Source organism: Pristis pectinata, chromosome 20 (genome assembly GCF_009764475.1).
Source record: "Pristis pectinata isolate sPriPec2 chromosome 20, sPriPec2.1.pri, whole genome shotgun sequence".
Classification (NCBI taxonomy): Eukaryota; Metazoa; Chordata; class Chondrichthyes; order Rhinopristiformes; family Pristidae; genus Pristis; species Pristis pectinata.
In genome coordinates this window covers 32286877-32310874 of record NC_067424.1, presented here as the reverse complement: position 1 = coordinate 32310874, position 23998 = coordinate 32286877, and the positions used below count along the sequence as shown (strand labels likewise).

General features: G+C 38.8%; 1 protein-coding gene across 1 annotated transcript in view; it reads left to right on the top strand.

Annotated features, from left to right (window-relative positions):
- The window catches only part of nras (NRAS proto-oncogene, GTPase), a 41161-nt gene that overhangs the window by 5616 nt on the left and 11547 nt on the right, over nucleotides 1–23998 (top strand). The window contains exons 2-4 of the mRNA XM_052034483.1: nucleotides 9882–10016; nucleotides 14352–14530; nucleotides 21166–21325. Coding sequence (XP_051890443.1) covers nucleotides 9906–10016; nucleotides 14352–14530; nucleotides 21166–21325 — 450 coding nt within the window. The 5' untranslated portion in view covers nucleotides 9882–9905. The remainder of the gene's footprint in view (nucleotides 1–9881; nucleotides 10017–14351; nucleotides 14531–21165; nucleotides 21326–23998) is intronic.

The following is a 23998-nucleotide window of genomic DNA, read 5'->3' as shown; positions in this document are numbered from 1 at the left end:
TCTAATCTGCAAATCTAACCACTGTGCTACTCATCCCAGCCTAGATACTTCTAGTTTTGATACTCTTACTGTAGTCTAGTAGGGAGTTGCAGAACTTAGATGCAAAGATGATGGAGAAACAAGAATTTCTTTCTGAATTGGAAAGTTTGTGACTTGCAGGAGAACCTGCAGATGATGTTCTTGTTTTCCTCTTGGTCATAAAGGTAACAGGTTTTGGAAGTGTAGTTAGACTAGCTTAGGAGAGTAATTGCAGTGTTTTTTGTAGGTGATTCACTCTATGTATCACCACAGTGTATGTTCAGGATGGTGGGTGGCTTTGATTACGGGTTAGGAAGTTGTGGGCATGCTATGTTGGCGCCGGAAAAGTGGCGACACTTGCGGGCTGCCCCCAGAATACTCTACGCAAAGATGCATTTCACTGTGTGTTTCGATATACATGTGACTAATAAAGAAATCTAACCTAATCTAATCTGGATGGTGCCAAGCTTCAGTATTGTTTGAATTTCACTCATCTAGGCAAATGGACAGAATACTACTTTACACATGTCCTATGCCTTGTAGATGGTGGAATGTCAATGGGTTGTCATATATATCACTTACTATAGGATATATATTCTTCCAGCCCAGTATTTATTGTGGTGGCTTCAGTCAAATATTTGGTCATTGGTGATCCACAGGATGTTGATTGTTGGGGATTTGATAATGTCAGTGTATGTCTAGGACAAGTGATTGGACTCTAACTGTAGAAGGTCATTTGTTGGTGTGTTTGTAGTGTACATGTTACTTGCCAATCAGCCCATGCCCATTGTTGTCTGGGACTTGGTGCATACACTCCTTTTGTTTTCTGAGGAGTTGAGCATTGTGGAATTACTAATGAAGTTTCTCATTTTTGACCTTATGATGGGACAAGAATCATTTGATAAAGCACCTGAAAATTGGGACTAGGATATTGCCCTGAGGAACTCTTGCAGCAACATTGTGGGTCTGGGCTGATTCACTACCAATAACCACAATCATCTTCCTTTGTGTGAGGTATGATCCAAAGTGGTGGAGTGTATTTCCCTTGATGCCCACTAACTTCAGTTTTGACAAGTGTACCGTGATGTTGCAGGCAGGCACTCTCACTTCATTTAGTCAGAGTCATATAGCATGGAAAGAAGTTCTTTGGCCCACTGGATCGATGTTGGCCATCAAGAACCCATTTATACTAATCCCATTATATTCATCCCGTGTTTGCATTACCCCCCCCCGCCACCCAAATTCTACCATTCATCAACTCAGTAGGGACAATTTACGATGGCCAATTAACCTACCAACTTGCACATCTTTGGGATGTGGGAGGAAATCAACTGTGCCACCCCAATCGCCCTAATTCTGGAATTTGATTGTAATGATTTGCAGAGTTGTGTGGTCCTGGCAACATAGAAAATGGGGATTACTGAGTATTTTGTTGGTGATTAGCTGCTGCTTGATAGAGCTATTGATGACAACTTCCATGATTTTGCTGATGATTGGAAGTAGATTGGTTTGGGTGTAACTGGCCAGATTGAATTTTTGCTGCTTTTTTATTCTGGACATACCTAGTCCATGTTACACATTGTTACCTATTGCTGGTGTACTTGTACTGGAACAGTTAAAGTAGAGGCACGGCTGGTTCTGGAGCGCAGGTCTTTATAATTACAGCCAGGATGTTGTTTGGTCTCGGCTTTTTTTGTATCCAGCGCTGTCTGGTGTTCTTTGTATAACTAGGAGTGAGTTAGATTGATTGAAGACTGGCTTCTGTCATGATGGCAAACCTAGTAAGGAAGTTGAAACTGCTCATCCACTTGGCCCTTCCACTTAAACATGATTGCAAACACTTTACTTTGGCACTTTAAAAATGGTAGCATAGCAGTTAGCATGACACTCTTATAGCGCCAGTGATCGGGGTTCCATTCCCGTTGCTGTCTGTAAGTAGTTTGTACATTCTCCCCTTGACTGCATGGGTTTCCTCTGGGTGCTCCGATTTCCTCCCACATTCCAAAGACGTATGGGTAGGTTAACATGGGTTTAAATGGGCAGCATGTTGGGCTGGAAGGGCCTGTTACCGTGCTGTAAATAAAGTTTAAAGTTTAAAAACACTCATCTGTTGTGTAAACAGATGCCTTTTCTTTCTATTTTGTGGTAAATACAATCTAATTCTGTGAAGTTACAGAATTACAGAAAATTTATAGTACAAGGGGGCCTTCTGGCACATTACATCTCTGATGGTTGAAAAGGCTGTAATTCTACCATCCAGTGTTTGATCTGTATTTCTGTAATTCATAGATCTTCAAGTACATGTCCTTTTACAGTATGGTTGGTATTTCTACTTCCATCACCCATTCAGGCAGTGAGTTGGAAATTCTTCGGAAATGATAATTGTAGATACTTAGTGAATGTCTAGCTTGACTGAGAATTGGTAGCTTTTTAAAAATTTCTGGCAGTGGATTCAAAGCACGCCTTTTGAAAGGAATCTGCACACTATCTGAGATCTCCACAAACATGTCTTTCTTAATCAGCTGGTGTTTCAGACTCTGGCAGTCCTGGATAGATGATGAATGCTAGTGGCATATGCTAGGTATGTACACACGATCTTTGGCTGTCTTCTCATCCTGGCTGGGTATCTCCCAAAGGGATGTGCTTAAGAAGGGGAGTACAGAGTATAGTGGTTCATAGATTCTGATGAAGTAATTGCTCTTTGGTGCCTAATATTGAACTCCTTCACAATGTTAAATTGTACCATGGGGCAGCTGTTAAATAGAATAAAAACCTGGAATGGAATCAGATGTATCCTTTTGACTCTACAGCTGTTCTGATCATTTAATTGTTGTGTTTGTGTGAGATCTACGGGGTGTTTGATACAGTTGTTGATGGTCCTGGTTTGAAGATGGTAATGTTACAACCTCAGCAGAGTATTTATGTACAATTGCAACGTTGTCTAGATGAAACAAAAGGATCAATGTGTTTTTGTGTTGCTGTTATCTGATAAACTTTGGAGAAGCATTACACCAAAGTATATGACCAAGTATTGAACATTTTTTAAACATTCTGCTAAGCATTTATCAAGGTATTTTAATTAGTAATTTGAAAGGTATCCATCAATTCAAAGTTTTCAGGGTAAAATTTGAGTTCTTTCATGAAATTTCCCATGATGTAATCTTGCATCAAGGCATGTAATTTTTGTTGGGGCAGTTTCCAGGATGGAGGATGAAGGGAAATCACAAAGGAACAACTTTTAAAACTTTTTGCATTGTAATATCTCTTGTCAAAATAGTTTGAAAGAATGGAATCATTAAATTGGTGCTACTGGCATCAATTGCAGCCTATTGAATTTTGCTTGGATCTTTGTAGTGTAATTCTGTCAATCCTATTTTTTTTCTCTCCCTTTCCCTGTAGCCTGGAAAATTACTTTTCAGCTAGCAGGTCCGTACCGTGTGATAACTTGGCTGCTGTGATCTCCTCTACAGATTAAAGCAAGCCAAGTTCCAAAGTATGCTATTTAGCAAAGTTCTTAACTCAATGTGTTTCTGACATTTTCATGTTCTTATACAGAGCAAGTTATTTTGCTTCTGTAGTTTTACAATTACGGTTTTTGGGAAGAAAAATACATTTTCTTTATCAACAAATTGTCCTTCATAATTTGCCGTAGAAACCAAAGTGATTGTGGTCTGTTCTGCAGCCCAAATCTTTCTGCTCACCAAGTTTCTTTGTAAGCTAGTAACTTGACATAGAAGCTTGCAGCGCAGTAAGTGGCCATTAATATTGTAACTCTGTTGGTTCTTTGCTAAAGAATCCTGACTTGTATCTCTTTGAAATTTTGTAATGTTCTTTGCTTTAAATATTTGTCTGTTGCCTGAACTACTTTCTGTGAAAGTATTTTGTGCTTGAATCACTCTGGATGAAGTAGTTTCTCCGGTCCTCTCTTCACTCTTAAATAACAATTTCAGTTTGCCTTTCTCTCTTCTAATTAGTTGCTCTAGAAGAAATTATATTTTCTTTATTCACCTGATTGAATATTGGGGCTGACAGGGTGGGTGCATTTATTTCAAAGTCCATAATGATATTGGCCCTATTGTAATGGCATTTTCTAATCCCCATCACAATTTTGCAAAATTGATCGCTTGCGTGTCTCTATGCTCATGCACAACTTTGTCTCTTTTCATTTTGTCCAGTTGTTTATTCCCAAAATAAATAACCTTGCACTTTCACAATAAATTTCATCCAGTGCCCCCAATCTTTCCATGTCATAAAGTCTGCTTTATTACTTGCCAGTCTCTCGTTTTGTGTATCAGCAGCAAATCATGCTCTTACACCAACCCTAGGCCAATTTATGCAGCTACCATTAATAATAATTTTTAATTTGCTATCAAGGTGCATTCTATGCTGTGAAGTTTGTAAGTTACACCTGAATGTTTTAGCTATCTTATCAAATTACATTCAGAAATCCTTAAGCATTTGATTTTTTTGCCCTTGACAAGACAATGGCATAAAATAAAATTTCCAGTACCTTTGACCCTCCTTGTTCCTAAATGTTACCATTTCTTGCATTTGTATTCTATATTTAATCACCATGGAACTCTTAGAATCTGTGAGAGGATCCTCTGTCAATTCTGTCTGTTTACTAGATATCCTTGACATGGTTATGCTATGCCTGTATAGTCAAGCTATCTGTTATCTTTGTCTATCATTGTCTCAGCTTATTTGCTGAAGCTCTGCGCATGTACTTATTCCCTCTAGGCAAATCCGAAGGCCAGTCTCCCACCTTTCACAAACCTTTCCAAACTCTGCTTGTACATCCTACTTCAAGCTAAGTCTTATTTCGTTCATTAACATTGTACTTGCTAGCTCCCAGTCTGACAGTGCTTTGATTTTAACATTTTCATCTGAGTTTTGGAATCCCAGCATGGCATTGCCCTTCCCCAGTAATGTTTCTGTCTTCAGCTTTTCCCTCAAATCTCTTTGCACTTTTTGAGTTTCTGAGTATCCTAGAATTTAATTGCTCCACCATTGCCATCCATGTCTTCAGCCACTTGGTCCCTAAACTCTTGAAATTTTTTCCTGATTTCTCTCCTTTTGAGACAATCCTATTTGATGAACTTGTTCTCACGTTTTCTTGGGTAGCTTAGTGTCAATTTCTTTCCAGTTATGTACCTATGAAGCACTTTGGATGTTACAAGGTAGTAAAGGCAATGTATAAATGTAACTTGCTGAGATCTTCCTTAAGTGCTTTTTAATCTCACTGGAAGTGTTTTGGGGAGGGAGAAAAACGGTTTCGATCTGTAAGAAGTAGGAAAGGGAAACCATATCACAAATGATAATTCAAAGCAATAGCTATCAAAAATTTATCATAATGTAAATAAATGTAAATTGGTAGAACCATTTTGTTACAAGGCCTTCTCACTCCAAGCCTTTTACTTCACGTTGATGTGTACATGCTTGCCTTCATCAGTTGGAGCATTAAGTACAAGAGGAAGTATGTTGCAGCTGTATAAAACTTTGGTTAGGTTTCATTTACGGTATTGTGTGCAGTTCTGGTCACCCCATTACAGGAAGGATGTGGAGGCTTTGGAGAGGGTAAAGAAGAGTTTCACCAGGATGCTGTCTGGATTAGAGAGTATTAGCTGTGAGGAGAGGTTGGCCAAACTTGGATTCGTTTCTCTGGAATTTGGGAGGCTGAGGGGAGACCTAATAGATGTTTATAGAATTATGAAAGGCATAGATAGGGTAAATAGAGTTTTTTCCCCAGCATAGAAATGTCAATCACTAGTGAACATAAATTTAAGGTGAGAGGGGAAACAGTTTAAAGGAGATGTACGGGGTTTTTGTTTTACACAAAGGGTGGTAGGTGCCTGGAAAGTACCGCTGGAAGTGGTGGTGGAAGCAGACACGATAGTGACATTTAAGAGGTATTTAGCCAGGCACATGAATGTGTAGGGAACAGAGGGATATTAATCATGTACAGGCAGATAGGTTTAGTTTAATTTGGCATCATGGTTGGCACAGTATTGTTCTATGTAACCCATTGTTTTCCCTTTTGTTCGATCAGCTTTGTAGGGAAGGAAGGAAAAGGGGCTAGGGAGACACCTACGCTTTCAGATGTTAATGATTGACATTGCCATCTGGAATCTGTGTAACGGTCTTCGTCTGCCAAGGAGTAGGAAAGTGCAGAGTTTGTTTTCTGTTTTCCGCTTGGTTATCCAAAACAATTGGAGGGTTAATTCCAGTTGGCATTTCCCTTGTTTAATATTTTGATGATCATTAAATATTGCCATGCTTTTTAATAATAGACGTATACAGTAGAGATGTTTTTAGTTGGGTTATGAGGTGTTCCAGTAAAAAAAAAGTTGTGTCAAGAATATTTGTGGTAGGACACCTAATGATAATGACTTCCAACAATCGTAACCATCATCTTATGAAGAAAGACTCCGGCCTGTGGAGAGTTTTCACCTTGACTCTTGCTGACTTCAGTTCTGAGGCAATTTGAAATCTAGCTTAGTCAAGTCCTGCCTTGATGTCAAGTGCTGTTGCTGTCACTTAACCTGTGGACTTCAGCTCTTGCTTATGTTTGTACCAAGGCACTAATGAGGCCTATAGTCAAATAGACATGGTAAAACTCAGACTGACTATTGCTGAGACACTTGAGTAAGTGAAAATCAAAACTACAGAACCTGGAAATCTATAATAAAATAGAAATGCCATTGGTCTCCAGCACTTCGTTTTTACATGCGAATGAGTGCTGCTTAATACCACCACTTCTTATTACTTTGCTGAGTAAGAGTCAGCTGATTGGGTGATAATTTGGTGCTTTGGACTTGTTCTAATTTTTATGAACAAGGCGGACCTGGGCAATTTTTCACATAGAGAGATGCCTCTGTTGCAGCTGTATTGGAACAACTTGGCTGGAGGAAGATTATTTTACACTACAAATCTTTAGCACCATGGCAAGGTATTGTCTGGTCACATAGCCTTTGCTGTATCCAGTACTCTCAATTATTTCTCTGTCATGTGGAGGAAATCAAATTGACTGAAGGCTGACTTCTGTGATAGAGACCTCAGGAAGAAGCTGAGATGAATCAGCCATTGGCACTTTTGCCTGAAGATGTTTGTAAATGCTTCACCTTGTGTTTGGCACTTGCAAGTTGGATTCTACCATCTTTGAGAATGGTGATCTTCTTAAAGTAGCATCTCTTGTCAGCTGTTTAATTGTCTACCACCATTCAGGAACAAATGCAGTAGGACTTCAGAGCTTTGTGGAATTGCATATCTACATCTTATTTGTTGATGTTTGCTTTTCAGCACAAGTATGGTCCTGTTCAGCTTTGCCAGTTTGACACCTCATTTTTGGGTGTCTAGTGCCTCTAACACTCTTCATCGAATTAAGATCAGTTACCATCCTCACTGGAGTGTGGAATAAAACTGGGCCATGAAGTTCCAAATTGTGGTGGAATAAATTTCTACTGTTGAAGATGGTTCACAGAACCTCATGAATGCCCATGTTTGAATTGTCAAATTCATTCAGACTATATCCCATTGAGCATAATGACATAACACAATAGTGGTAGGCTGGTGGGTGGAGGAATGGAATGGGTGTGTCCATAGTTTACAGATGAGACTTCTTCACAGAGGCTGTCATTCCGACCAATTTAATTTTGGACTGATGTACCTGCAACAGGTAGATTGGTAAAAATGAGGTTAACAGCTTGTCCCTTTTGTTGGCTGCTTGCTACCTGATAGCCACATGGTCATGCAGTTGTATCCTTCAGGATGCAGCCAGCTCAGTCTCCATAATATGCCCCTTGCTATTTTGAGACTGGTTCTGTGGAAAATTAGGCTAATTGCTCAAAGCTAATCTGAACACTGTACACCTGTATTCTATACACCTGTTTCCAAGTTTTATTAGAATAGAGCACGTATAGGTTTAGTTGCGTGGTTTTTGCTTAGTAGTTACAAAAGCATACATTGATAGCAGGTCAGTTCAAAGAACTACGGTGAAGATCTAAGATAATTTCACAGGAATTGACTATACTGGTTTGCCTGCCTTTTCTAAATGAATTACACGTGATATATGTGGTGACAGAAAAGATGATGTAAAACAATTTTTTGTATGACAATTTTTCTTCCTTCTGCCTGGTTGTGTTGGGGAGTTGGATCTTGTGTAAGAACTAGGATTCAGACTGTTACTCTGTCAGTTCTATGTATTCATATAATTATTTTTGACAGCACCTCTTATTTTTATCAGTTTTTAAAACCCACCAAATGGTGCAATCATTTTATCATTAGTACTGGGTATGATCTGTGTAGGATACTAAACTCTTTTATATAGTTCTCTCTGAAGAACTTGCTTGTGAATATTAAATGATGAAAGATCTCTTGTGTTTGGGTGTTTCAGTTACTGTTGTACACTTCATGTTCATCCCAACAGTCGATGTCTTTCAGTGCTTAGCAGACGTGAAGGGTAGTTGAAGCTTGAAATAATTTGTATAGAAACTTAGTTGAGTGGTTCATGTGACTTCATAAATTCACTTTAAGGGTTTGTAATCAATAGTGTTTTTGAATGGTCTTACCGCTAATGCAGCTTGCTATTATTTACAAAATGCTATAATAATGCTGAGGTATTAATGTATTGAGGTCCAGTAAATTTATGTTGTTGAACTTGTGACAAAATAATTAATAAAATTGTGTGGCTATTTGTTTAATCATAATTTTGGCTAAGTTTTATAATGGCAACTAATTTTTACTGATTTATACATCTTAGGTGGGGTAAATCTTAAGCTAATTGCTACCCCGTCCATTTTCTCCCTGCTCGTACAATGATCCATAGCCATCACTGCAGTTTGTTTTGGTCAAGTAACCACAATGCTTGGGAGTTGCTGATCTCCATTAAATAAATTAATTTTTGATAACATTAGACAGGATGAAAATTCACTGGCTTGCATTTATTGTACCATATGCCGGTGATTATATATCACTGACAGAGTCCCTAATGTAAAATACAAATAGTTGTAAATGGCAAACACATGGTTGGATTTTTTGCAGATGATTTTTCATTCTGTTATGCTGTAAAACTATGAAAGTTATAGGTTTTATTCAGGAAACATTCTTACCATGTTAAATACTCATTTTCTAGTCCATATAACAATGAGAGGTGAATACGGTATCAGGATAAATACAAAAGCTGTCTGGCATCAGTTTCCTTATTCTTGTGCCAATTATATTAAAAAAGCCAGAAGAAACTTGCATTCATATAGCATCTCTCATGAGTTTCAGTCATTGGAAAGTGCTGTAGAGCCAGTTTTATGCTTTAGAAGCTTAGTTGGTGTTGTAATGTAGGGAGCACGCCAGCCAATCTTTGCACAACAAACTCCTTCAAACAGTACTGGGACAATGACCAGTTTTTTTTTAATTGTAATTATGTTGATCAAGGGATAAATGTTAATCAAGGCACACAGGATAACTTAACAATTCATCAACTTGTTACCTCGGGATCTTTTTCATCCCTCACAAAGCAGGCAAAGCCTCAGTTTAACATCCCATCTAAAAGGCAGCATCTCTAACAGTGTAGTTCACCATCAGAATATGTAATTGTAAAAATGTAACTGCCTTTAGCTTAATCAAGGAGATGCAGGAAAAGTAATTCTTAGGCAGGCAGAGTTTAATGACTTTCTGTTTCTCTTAGTACTATTACCTACAATAACAGCTTTGTCACTTCATATTGCCTAGTTATCACTCCAGCTTACTGTCAAGTTTTGGAGAGAAAATTTATGATTGCTATTCTTCATGCATTTCCAAGTGCATCAAGTCCACCATCTAAAACTGTACTGATAAATCTGACTAATATTCCAACCTTTTACCACTTTCAGATTAGCTGCAAAGGGAACCAGGAAATGACGGAATACAAACTTGTTGTGGTTGGAGCTGGTGGTGTGGGAAAGAGTGCCTTAACTATCCAATTGATTCAGAACCACTTTGTGGATGAATATGATCCAACGATAGAGGTAAGTGGACACAGACCTGTGCTTTGGAAAGAGGATGGGTTCTTAAAGTAACTTTGACAGATTTTTATCTGTGTTTGTGTTTGGACTAATGCTGTTTTCTTTCCTGTAGTCAAGAAAGGAACCTGGCAACAACATTGAACTTTTCCAAAACACTTTCTGTTATTGATATACGAAACATCAACTGCCTCACCTGTGGCCAAATTGGCTACATATTCTTCACTGCATTTTATTTGAACTCTTATATAAACTTGTATCTTTTTTTCAATCAAACCTTGGCTGGATGCTCACACTCTTGCATCTCAGAAGCTCTTGGGTTCAAATCTCACCTTAGACTGATTGATGTCTGTGCAGCACTGAGTGAGTGTTGCACAGTCAGCAAAGTAGTCCTTCAGATATATTGACTCAATCTTCTCAACTAGATGTGAGTGATTCCCATCACTCTGCTTTGAATGGATGTGGGGTAGTTCTCACCAAGCTGATGATATAAAGTGAGTGGCATTGTGGATGATGCAGAGAGACTTCAGGGGGTAGCACTGCATTATAAGCTCAGCCATGATCTTATTGAATGCTGCCACAGGCGTGAGGGGCCAAAAGGCCTACTCCTATTTCACATGTTCATAAGCTTTCTATCCAATATTTGTACTTCAACCAATACCCTTAAAATATGTTATCTGTGAATAACTGAGAACTTTAGATAAACTGCGCTTGCCATCTACTTGGCCAAGCTTTTACCTCCTGCTTTCAATGTTTGTCCTTTCATTCACTAAGCTTCCTAATCTTGTAAGCAAATTTTGAGATAAATCCACTCTGTCATCCAGATTAATGCACTCAGGGAATGAGATGGGTCCCAACAAAGATCTTAACTAAATCTTGCTAATAAAAAAAGTCATGCTCTTAAGCTTCTATCTTGCAACCATCACTGCTATCAGGCTGCCTCTTTAAAAGGAGGGAGTTGCATTTTTATAATACCTTTCGTAGTCACAAGACCATGAAGTGCTTTCCAGTCAATTAAGTACTTCTGATATGTAGCACTGTTGAAATGTCGAAAACACTAGCCACTTTCTGCATTGCAAGTCCCACAGGTTGCAACGTTTTTAATGTTAAGGGACTACAGACAGGCTCGGATGTCAGGAACAACAATCTTGCTCTTAGAATGGTGTTACATAATTTCATTTAGGACTTAAGTTTGGTATCTCATCTAAATGATGGCATTTCTTCCAATTCAACACTCTCCCATTATTGCAGTGGCTATGCAAGTCTAGATGTAGTACTTAAGTCTTTGGAGCAGGTTTTGAATCAATAATACTCTGACTGAGAATCAGAATCAGGTTTATTGTCACTGACGTATGTCGTGAAATTTGTTGTTTTGTGGCAGCAGTACAGTACAAGACATAAAGACATAAAAATGACTATAAGTTACAGAAATAAACAAATAGTACAAAAGAGGAATAACAAGATGGTGTTCATGGACTGTTCAGAAATCTGATAGTGGACGGGAAGAAGCTGTTCCTGAAATGTTGAGTGTGGGTCTTCAGGTTCCTGTACCTCCTCCCCAGTGGTAGTATCGTGAAGAGGGTGTGTCCCGGATGGTGAGGGTCTTTAATGGTGGATGCTGCCTTCTTGAGGCACCACCTCTTGAAGGTGTCATTGATGGTGAGGAGGGTTGTGCCCACGATGGAACTGACTGAATCTACAACCCTCTGCGGCCTCTTTCGATCCTGCGCATTGGAGCCTCCATACTAGGTGGTGATGCAACCAGTCAGAATGGTCTCCACTATACATCTGTAGAAATTTGCAGGAGTCTTTGGTGACACACCAAATCTCCGCAAACTCCTAGCGAAGTGGAGCCACTGGCATGCCTTCTTCGTGACTGCATCAATGTGTTGGGCTCAAGATACATCCTAGAGATGTTGTTGCCCAGGAACTTGAAGCTACTCACCCTTTCCACTGCTGTCTCCTCAATGTAGACTGGTGTGTGTTCTCCCGACTTTCCCTTCCTGAAGACCACAATCAATTCCTTGGTCTTGCTGACGTTGAGTGCAAAGTTGTTGTTGCAACACCACTCAACCAGCTGATCTATCTCACTCCTGTACGTCTCCTCATCGCCATCTGAGATTCCTCTGCTGTCTAATCTTGCAGCTGAAATCCTTCATTCTTAACCATACTATTAAATATTTTTTGCACTCTCTATAGGATCTTCATATTCTTCCCAAAGTGTAGTAGCCTCATTGTGGTCTAATCAGTATTTTTTTAAATATATAAGAATCAGCAAACTCCCTCTGCTTTTGTATTCTGTAATTCTGTTTAAGATAAGATATTTATTTATTAGTCATATGTACATTGAAACACACAGTGAAATGCATCTTTTTGTGCTACTGAGAATGTGCTGGGGGCAGCCTGCAAGTGTTGTCACTCTTCCGGTGCCAACATAGCATGCCCACAACTTCTAACCTGTATGTCTTTTTGGAATGTGGGAGGAAACCAGAGTACCCGGAGGAAACCCACGCAGACACAGAGGGAGAACATACAAACTACTTACAGACAGCTGCAGGAATTGAACCTGGGTCGCTGGCATTGTAATAGCATTAGGCTAACTGCTACAAGGCTAAGATCCTAGATGCTTTACTAAGTAGACTGTCAAGATGTTCTGCCACTTTCAAAGACTGTGCAAATATTCCAGGTCCTTCTCTTCCTGCACACCCTTTGGAAATATGCTATTTAATCTGTGTTATCACTACTCAGTCTTTCTACCTAAATGATTCATTTTCACCAGCCTGTATTAAGTTTCATTTGCCACTTCTCTACCTGGTCTGCTAGCCTGTATGTCCTCTTAAGTGTATTGCTGTCGTCCTCACTGTTGACTGGTCTACCATGTTTTAAATCACCTGCAACTTTTGAAAGTTTTGCTTTGCACATCCATATCTAAGTTGTTAATATATATGAGCAGTGGTCTCAGCACCAAATCTGGGGAACTCTTGTTTACCATTGTCCACTCTGAAAATATCAACTTTCTTTGAGTCTGCGGCCTTCAAGCTAATTTCTTATTCATGCTGTCACTGCTTATTTTATTCCATTATCCTCAATTTTGCTAACCAGTCTTTAGGTTGGGATTTCATCAAATATCTTTTGAAAATCCACATGGGTGAGATCCACTATATTCCTTTCATCAGCTTCTCTGCACATTATCAAAAAGTTAAATCAATTAGTAAAACGTAATTTGGTTGTAGAAGCTTCATTCTGGCTCTCTTCATTAACGTGAGCTTCTCTAAGTGCCAATTAGATTATGGTTTCTAAGGAGATGAAATTATAGTTGCTGGGCATATTCTTACAGGCCTTTAAAATACCTAAAACATTAACTGTTTCTCTCAGCTTTCTCTTTGATCTACTGAGTCTCCAATGTTTTCCCTTTGTTTTGGATGACTTACTGACATCAGTTTTCATTAATAAAAACAGCAAATGCTCTAAACACTCAACAGGACAGCCACTACTCTGTTTATCTTTCCACAGATGCTCCCTGACCTGCTGAGTTTTTCCAGCAATTTCTGTTCTTATTTCAGCTTTCCAGCATCTGCAAGTTTTTTCTTTTGATTTCCATTAGCTCTTTCCAAACAGTTTCCTTTTAAAGTGCATTTTCTCCATTTTTCTTGCACCATTTGCATGCTCAGAGACAATCCTTTTTATTTGCCTATTCCCTCTTTGGTGGGATCTCTCCACTAGATTGTCACTGCTTGGTACTATGACCACAAAACAGAGTTTTAAAAGGTGATACAGATTGAAACTCTCTAATCTGGCACCCATAGGACTTGACTGGTGCCGTACCACAGAAAATCTGGACTATAGAAAATGCCACCAATCATTTTTCCCTGAACAGGAGTATGGTTCTTTTTTAAGTATAGACACTCCCCGGATCACATAAGTGTTCAGAGAACTGTCCGGAACTTGAAATTTCTGTAAGTTGGAAACATTGTCAGCTGAGGTTGCAAAAGTTGCACTGGTAGATTAATTAGCTACAGATTAGTACAGATTTTAGTTAATTTTAGATCCTAGTTAGTGTAGGTTTGTACCACAGATTCAAAATATGTGGAACCACAGAATGCCAGACTAGAGAGTTTCAACCTGTATTTGCTTATTTTTGTGCTCCTTGATGTCTTAATAATATCCTTATGGTGTGCTTGTGGGTTCAGTCATTTCTGTTTATTGCTCTTTCACAAGTCTATGGGAGTATGTTACTGGATGAATGGTGTATAATTTTCAGTTCTCAATTCATGAGTATTATTGTGTAAAATGATTGCTAAAATACAATTTAAAATGTTCATCTTCTGTTTTTCACTTCAGGACTCCTATAGGAAACAGGTAGTGATTGATGGTGAAACATGTTTGTTAGACATTCTGGACACAGCAGGTCAAGAAGAGTACAGTGCTATGAGGGATCAGTACATGAGGACAGGCGAAGGGTTCCTCTGTGTCTTTGCCATAAACAATCATAAATCATTTGCAGATGTTCACTTGTACAGGTGGGTGTAACGATTATTCTACATTCAACTGTTGAGAAGGTTAAAAGCAATTGAGTTTAAGTTTTAGATTGCTGGCCGCCCCACCATAACCCATTAACTTCAGATACTGGAGATAAATGCTTCTGAAAATCTGCCTCTTCTCATGCATATTTGATTTTTTTTTGGAGTAATATGATGAAAATAATTTTAAATGAACTAGTTAGGGTATTGTTTCAATTTCTTTTGAGTCTAAACATATGGAGATATTTTGGCAGTTGAATAACTCCAGTAGAAATAACCTACATAAACTTCAGAAAAGGCTTTAAAAATGTGTTTTGGAAGCAGCCAGAGAAAAGGTTATTTTCGATCACATCTTGCATATTCAGTGGAAATAGAATTTTATTGTAAGAGTGACATACTGAAGACTAAAGCTGTAGAATCCTAAACATAATTATGGAAGCATAATGGTCAAATTGTCTAAGGTAAGTTGGGAAATTTAGATTCAAAATATGGCAGATACTGAAAGAATTTAATAATTATAAGTAAAATTACGTAATATTGAGAAATAAGAATACCATTGGAAAATTGGTTAACAAAAGCAGTTAAGAGTTAAGTGTTAGATTGAGGAGAAAAGTGGATGTGTGAGAATCGGGATATTTTTGAAAGCCAGCAGAGAAGCACCAAAAATTGATAGAAAAAAAGAGTAAACCTACAAGTAATATAAAAATTGTAAGAACTATTTGCACCATGTAAAAAGAAAATAAGTAATTCAGACCAGAGAAATGAATATTAAGAAAACAGTGTTAGTGAATGTTTTGTGTCTGCCTTAATCATATCAAAAATAGGGAAGTAAGGGACTAATTGGAGTGAAAAATTTAAAGTAACGTTGTAAAGAAGTAGTGCTAGAAGAATGAATATGACTTGAAAACAGTCAACTTGGGTCCTGAATATCTACCTATTCTAAAAAGGGTGAAAAGATAGTGGATGTTAGGAACTTCCAGAATTTCATCTCTGAAACTAAAAGGTTACCGTAAGTTGTTAAATTGAGCTTAGTAACCAGTGCACAAGTTATAATGCTATAATTTGTGGATATGTGCTTGATAATCAGTACACAGATGGACAAAAATAATAAATTATTAAATTGGGTTTGATAATTGGCATGTTGGAGAAATCAATAGTATGTTGTTAAATTTGCCTTGGTAATCAGTATGTAGGGAATAGCAGTAAATTGTTAAATGAAGCTAGATAACCACTAACTTATTACTGTACATTTGACTGTAAGCATATCACATGCAATTATACAATAAATGTTGATTGTTACGGTCAATTCTTAACATGAGCTTGATAATGAATACACGAGAGGCTAAAAGTTGTTAGACTGAACTCAAATAAACCAGAATAAAATGAAAGAAATTCATGGAGAGACGTGAGATTCCAGAAGCTGGAATCTGGAGCAACAAACAGTTTGAGTCCTGATGCAGGGTTTCAACCGGAAACATTGACAATTCCTTTCCTCCCACAGATGCTCTTGACCCACTGAGTTCCTCCAGCAGATTGTTTGTTGGAAGAAATTCACAGTATTGCCGAATTGGGCTTGATACCCAATATGTACAGCATGACAATACAGCAAATTCATTCTGATGATTTATGGATAAAATGGCTGTTACTTGTTAAATTAGACTTTATAATCAGTGCAAGAATAGACCATGAGACATAGGAGCAGAATTAGGCCATGTGGCCATCGAGCCTGCTCTGCCATTTAAACCATAGAACAATACAGGCCCTTCGGCCCACCATATTGTGCCGACTTTCAAACCACTCCTAAGACTATCTAACCCCTTCCTCCCACATATCCCTCTATCTTAAATTCCTCCATATGCTTATCTAACAATCTCTTGAACTTGACCAACGTATCAGCCTCCACCACCACCCCAGGCAGTGCATTCCATGCACCAACCACTTTCTGGGTGAAAAACTTCCCTCTGACATCTCCCTTGAACTCCACCACCCCCCCCCCCCCCCCCCCCCCCCCCACCAATTACCTTAAAGCCATGCTCTCTTGTATTGAGCATTGGTGCCCTGGGAAGAGGCACTGGCTGTCCACTCTATCTATTCCTCTTAATATTTAGTATACCTCTATCATGTCTCCCCTCATCCTCCTCTCCCAATGAGTAAAGCCCTATCTCCCTTAGTCTCTCCTCATAATCCATACTCTCTAATCCAGGCAGCATCCTGGTAAATCTCCTCTGCACCCTCTCCATCGCCTCCACATCCTTCCTATAATGAGGCGACCAGAACTGGACACAGTACTCTAAGTGTGGTCTAACCAGAGTTTTGTAAAGCTGCATCATTACTTCGTGGCTCTTAAACTCAATCCCACGATTTATGAAAGCTAACACCCCATAAGCTTTCTTAACTACCCTATCCACCTGTGAGGCAACTTTCAGTGATCTGTGGATATGAACCCCCAGATCCCTCTGCTCCTCCACACTGCCCATGGATTGAACTCCATCTGCCACTTGTCAGCCCAGCTCTGCATCCTATTAATATCCCTCTGTAAGCTTTGACAGCCCTCCACACTGTCCACAACACCACTGATCTTTGTGTCATCTGCAAACTTGCTAACCCACCCTTCCACCCCCTCATCTAAGTCGTTAATAAATATCACAAAAAGTATAGGTCCCAGAACCAATCCCTATGGGACGCCACTAAACACAGCCCTCCAATTCGAATGCATTCCCTCCACCACAATCCTGTGCTTTCTACAGGCAAGCCAATTCTGAATCCACACGGCCAAACCTCCCTGGATCCCTTGGCCTCTGACCTTCTGAAGAAGCCTACCATGCGTAACCTTGTCAAACGCCTTACTAAAATCCATGTAGACCACATCTACTGCACTACCCTCATCAATCTTCCTGGTCACCTCCTCAAAGAACCCTATCAGACTTGTGAGGCAAGATCTTCCCTTCACAAAGCCATGCTGGCTGTCCCTAATCAGTCCATGATTCTCTAAATGCTCATAGATCCTATCTCTCAGAATCCTTTCTAACAGCTTACCCACCTCAGACGTAAGGCTCACTGGTCTTTAATTCCCTGGACTATCCCTACTACTTTTTTTGAATAAGGGGACAACATTCGCCACCCTCCAATCCTCCGGTACCATCCCCATGGACAACGAGGACTCAAAGAATCTAGCCAACGGTTCAGCAGTCTCCTCCCTCGCCTCACAAAGCAGCCTGGGGAATATTCCGTCAGGCCCCGGGGACTTATCTGTCCTAATATTTTCTAATAGCTCCAACACATCCTCTCTCTTGATATCTACATACTCTAGAACATTACCCTTACCAACACTGTCCTCAGCGTCATCAAAACCCCTCTCCTTGGTGAATACTGAAGAGAAGTATTCATTGAGAACCTCACCCACTTCCGCAACTTCCAGGCACATCTTCCCACCTTTGTCTTTAATCGGACCTACCTTTACTCTAGCCATCCTTCTGCTCTTCACGTACTAGAAAAAAGCCTTGGGATTCTCCTTAACCCTACTTGCCAAAGACCTTTCATGTCTCCTTCTTGCTCTCCTCAGCCCCTTCTTAAGTTCCTTCCTTGCTACTCTGTATGATCCTTGATCATGGCTGATTTATTTTTGCCTCTCAACCTCTCCAGCCTTCTCCCTATAATCTTTGACAGCCTTATTAATCAAGAACTTATCAACCTCTGCTTTAAATATACCCACTAGCACAGTGTTTAGCTTATTGATGAACAATATAGTGGTGAGTGAAGTATTGGTTTATTATTGTCAATTGTACCGAGGTACAGTGGAAAAACTTGTCTTGCATACCGTTCGTACAGATCAATTTATTACACAGTGTATTGAGATAGTACTGGGTAAAAACAATAGCAGAATACAGAGTACAGTGTCACAGCTACAGAGGAAGTGCAGGTGGGTAATAAGTTGCAAGGTCATAACAAGGCAGATTGTGAGATCAAGAGTCCCTCAAAAAGCTGGGCTTGATGACTAATGTACATGGGAACTAAAATAGAAAATGTTAAATGGAGCTTAATGTATAATATACAGAAAATAAAATTACAGTTATTTGATGAAATAATATATAATGTATAATATACAGAAAATAAAATTACAGTTATTTGATGAAATAGACTTGTTAAAATATACGTGAGGGTGAAAAATTTGTTAGATTGAGCTTGATGGCTATTATGCAGGAATTGGTTTAGAAGGTAACAAATGAGACACTGTTCACCTGAAAGGAGGAAAATAGAAAATGGGAAAGCATGGCCCAGATAGTCTGGCTCTTAGAAATTGTTGGAACCTATTATTAAGAAAAAAAACTAGAAAAGAAAATTAAAGAGTCATTTGCAGGTCGTCAAGCTGCTATGAAGAGGCTGTTATGAGAATCATCAGTGCTAGGGCTTCAGCTGTTTACAATCCATACTAGTGACTGAAATGAGTGTTATGTATTCAAGTTATTGATGATCGAAAGCCATGTGAGAAAATGAGGTACAAGTAGGGCAGAGTGTGTGTAAAAAAAAAAGAATGTAGGCAAGTTAAGTAAATGGCCAAAGTGATTATTTGAAAATGTTAGATTATTCACCTGGTTATTAAGTAAAGGTATACAGAATTCTTAAATGGTGCAAAACTTCTTTAAAAAGTTGATATCCAGACAGGTTCTAGTAAAAATAGTTCAGAGGGCAAGTGGTATGTTGGCCTTTAGTGCAAGGAAGCTGAAGTTACATCTCAAGTACTATGTGTGGTTTTGAATTTCTGTTCCAAAGGAAGGATACATTTGACTTGAGTGGTGCAAAAGAAGTTCATTAGATAAATTCTTGGGCAGTGGGGTCCACTAAATGAAGAGAGAGTGAGTTGAATGGGCCTATGTTTTGTTGAGTTTCAGAGAATGAAAGAGGATTTTGTTGAATATAGGAACGTAAGTAGGCTTCACAGGATAGATGCTGAGAAGTTTTTCTCATAGTTGGAAAGTCTAGCACTTTGGCATACTTCTGGAGCAAGAAATGCCTACGTGGAACTGAAATATGGAGAAAGTTTTTATTTGTGAATATTTGGGGTTTTCTTCAAAGGGCTATCGATGTTCAAACACTTATTTTACTCAAGATTGTTAAAATTATGGTAATAGAAAATGAAGTTAACGTTGAATTATAAGTAGGTCTTTTTGTCTTGGTTCATTTCAGGTTTTTGGTTATTATTTGGGAAAATTAGTTTTGTTTGTTTAAAAAAAAACCTTTAGGCGAATGCATTATCTTTGGGTTTCTACAATATTTTGGAATTAAATTGATAGCGATAATAAATTACACATTCCAAGTCATTCATTCTCATCTGTCATTTTACCAATCAGGGTTTCTTTTCCAACTAAGCTGCCCATTCACGTCACTGATTGATGTTCTTGTGTGTTCACAATAACTGTGATTGATCAGCAATTTGTGTACAATATTTACATATTAAAAGCCTTACTCTTAAAGCAGAATTCATGGGTGACATTACAAAATATATTGCCAACAGAGTTTGATCATTATATAGAAAGTATGAATTTTTAAAGCCTTAGACTTCTGTTAAATTGTTGGTTTAAAAAAAAATTGAGCCCTAGTTGTGAGCCACAATATTGAATAATGAAACAGGCTGAAGACTTGTATTCCCTATTTCAACTGTTCTGCTGATGTCCTTAACATTGGATAGTGTCCATCTCATCTGTATTACCTTAGTTCTGGTCTGTCTTTCCAAAGCATGGCCCTATTATTTACAAAACCATATCCCTATGTGACCACAACCAAAGTAGAGAAGACCCAATGCAATGATTTAATCTTTCTGTTGGTACGGTTGCACCTTTGGAAATTTTAGGCAGTGGGCACTGCTTCACCTGTGGCCATCTTTTCCCTTCCTACACTCTCCTTGATAGTTGCCTACATTTGTACTTCAGCTGTTTTGGCCTTGCACAGCGAAACACTCTTCTACTAAACAGATTTTTCACTTTCTTCACTACTCCTAATCTGTTTTGCTTTATCCTTTTTCCGAATGGGTGAGCTACAACCAAATCAGCAATAATTGTAGGTCTGCTTTCTTTGATAATTTGTGAATGATTTTAAGGGGGAGGATGAACACAGGCTGCCGTGATGCATATAATTGGATTGTGTATTTTTCTTTTAACTTGCTATAATGATTAAGTGTATGTAAAGCAACTGTAATTGTTATACAAAGGGTATGGCAAATCATTCAATCAGAAGTTTAAGTGGAACTGATTCAGAGTATGTTATTGATTCAGGTGTCTGGAATGTGTGATTCTGTGAACCATTGGAGTTTAAAACTAAATGTGAAAAATAAATCTGGTTGTCTGTTCAACAACTGAATTGTAAACAGCACTAAATTATTTGTATTGAATTGTGCAGTTTCATTCATTTTATAATCATTTGTTGCCTAGCATTTATACAGTAAACTCATGTAGCAAAATAGACACCAAAACAATCTGTTTCCAGCATCTGCAGAATTTTTTGTCTCTCTGTTTTGGTGCACCATTGGTTTCTTACTGTGCTCATTTAAGGATAGCAATTGTTTCTTGACACCTTTTGAAATGCTTGCACTTACATCTGTAACATGAACATACAATGAATTTAGTTTATTGTTCATTTAGAGAGCAAATTAAAAGAGTAAAGGATTCTGAAGATGTCCCCATGGTCTTGGTGGGGAACAAATGCGACTTACCTTCTCGAACTGTGGACACAAAACAAGCACAGGAACTGGCTAGGAGTTACGGGATACCTTTCATAGAAACCTCAGCAAAAACAAGACAGGTAAGCTATGTGGAAGAGTGCTGGAAAAACTCGTGCTGAGGTCATGGGTGAATCAAATCACTGACTTTCAGTATTTCACTTAATCGGGGTTGCATTGAAATCGTACAAGGACACAGGAAGTTGTTGTTTGGCAGATGGGCACAAGAGGGGCAAGTGGATTCAGAAATAAGATAATGCATTTGATGAGGGAATGCATGAAAGGTGGTGGGAGTGTAAGTAGAAATCTTCTGATCCCAGAAAATAATGAGATAAATGAGATGGTTAAGGCATTTTGGTATCTATCTACATTGGCTGAGGCAAGGAATAAAAAGTAGAAAGATCATGCTAGAACTATCAAACTAATTAGCCCACAGCCAGATTACTATGTATAGATCTAGTCACTATTGTAAAAGACAAATATATCACTGGAACATGTAGGAGAATGCCTCTTGTGTAGGAGAATGAGGAGTGACCTTATAGAAATGTTTAAAATTATGAGGGGCATAGATGAGGTGGATGGTAACAGTCTTTTCCCATGGTAGGGGAGACCTAAACTTGGGGCCATAGGTTTAGGATGAGCGGGGAGAGATTTAAAAGGGAACTGACAGGCAACTTTTTCATGCAGAGGATGGCTGCCAGAGGAAGTGGTTGAGGCAGATACAATAGTATCATTTAAGAAGTACTTGGATAGGTCCATGGAGGGGCGGGGCTTGGAGGGATATGGTGCAAACGCAGGAAATTGGGACTAGCTGGAGGGGCATAGTCGGCAGCATGGACTGGTTGGGCCGAAGTACCTGTATCCGTGCTGTTTTGCTGTATGACTCTATGTTGCTGGGACTGGAGAGTTATAGTTATGAGAAACTAAATAAACTGGGGTGGTTTGATTTAGAATAAGGTGGGCTAAAGGGAATTTCAGTTGAGGTGTGTTAATAAAAGAAGTAAATAGGGGGAATGGGAAGGACCTATTTCCCTGAGCAGAAAGATCGATAACTAGGAGACGTAGATTTAAGTTAATTAATAGGAAGAGCTGAGGGAAGTTGAAAGGAAAAAATATCACCCAGAAAGTAGTGGAGATCGGGAACTCTCAAGCTGAAAGAGTGCTGAAGGCAGAAACCCTTCATGTATTTTTAAGGTATCTGGATGAGCACCAGTGATGTAACCTAAAGTCTCCAAATCGAAAGCTGGGAAATGGGTGTAACCAAAATAATCTTTGAACAGCATGGGCATGTGGGTTGAGAGCTGTTTGCTGTATTGTACACTTTTATGAATCAACTACTCATGGGATGAAGATGTCTTTTGAAGATAGTGCAAGTAGGATGGGCTCCTCACTGGAGTTCTGAAGAATGTGAATTGATTTTATTGCATTATATGAGATAACTGCAACAGAAGTTGAAGTAGTTTCCTTTGCCTGGAGAGCTCATAACAAGACTTGGTCTCAGGATAAGGCTTTTACGACTGAGATGAACCAAAGGTATTCTTTACCCAAGAAGAATATGGATGTTTAGAGTTGGCCAAAATCCATAGCTTTTTAATCACCCAAGGAATCCAGGAATGTGGAAATCAGGTGGGAAAGTGAACTCGAGGTAGAGGAGCATCTATTTTCTTGAATCGGGAGCAGGCTTAAGGAACAATGTGGACTTGCTTTTATTTGCTTTCAAATCTGTCCAAGCCCAGCATCTGAACATTAACATTTCTGGTTGTATTTAGTCACAATCAGAACCCCAGTTCTTGATTCTGCCCCCTTGCCACCCAATAAAAGCTGAGCAGTACTGAGGCAATTTTAATATCACTAGCCCACCCACCCACCTCCCATTCCCTGCTATAACACAATGCTAGCCAAGTCTGTTGATAAACTCTGTTCTTTCATCAATGCTTTTTTACTTCCCTCATTTGTGTTATTTCTTTAGCCCCAGATACTAATTAGTGAGAAAAAAAACTAATTGTTTACATTTGGGAAGGGAAATGACCATATAAATCTACTGACAAACAACTCAGTTTTGTTCTTGGACTGTTTAATGTTAATGAATTTAACATTAATAATTATAGGTACTTCCAAAATTTGTTAATCTTCAGGAGGGGAAAAGAAAATGATGGAAGACTTCCAGATGTTCTCATCATGTTGGCACATGTAGTTGCAATTACAAAATATTAAAAACCTGTTTAGAAGTAATCTCTCTGACTATTGTGTGAAAGTCTTGAATTGAAAACTGACTTATGAAGATATCTTTAGGGACACTGGGTGAAAAGGGCAAATTTCAACCATTTGGAATTTGAGACTGATCTTCGGAATTTGAGACTGATCTTCAGAATTTGGTGTCCAATTATTCTTTTCTGCAACCAAACCTTTAGTGACCATTGCCAGGAAGGTATATGCTTTGCGCTATCTTCTCACATTCCTCCTGAACTGTGTTAAGCCCTCCCCTGTTGACTTCACAGCAACATGCATGTGAAAGTTCCATTTCTGGTCCATGCTGAGTTATCAGTACATCAGCAGTTGGGGCAGTGTGATTGACTTCGTTATTCATGGACTGGTGAGAATCACTAGCTTTTTCTTTCCTGATTGCTGGTGACTTTGTTGGAATATGATAGTATGGATGTTTGTTACAGCAGGATAGGCTTGGCTGTAACACTCTAAAGATGATGCAGACTCCGCTGTTGGAAGTAAAGGTATTTGGTTACTGCACGCCCTGCATT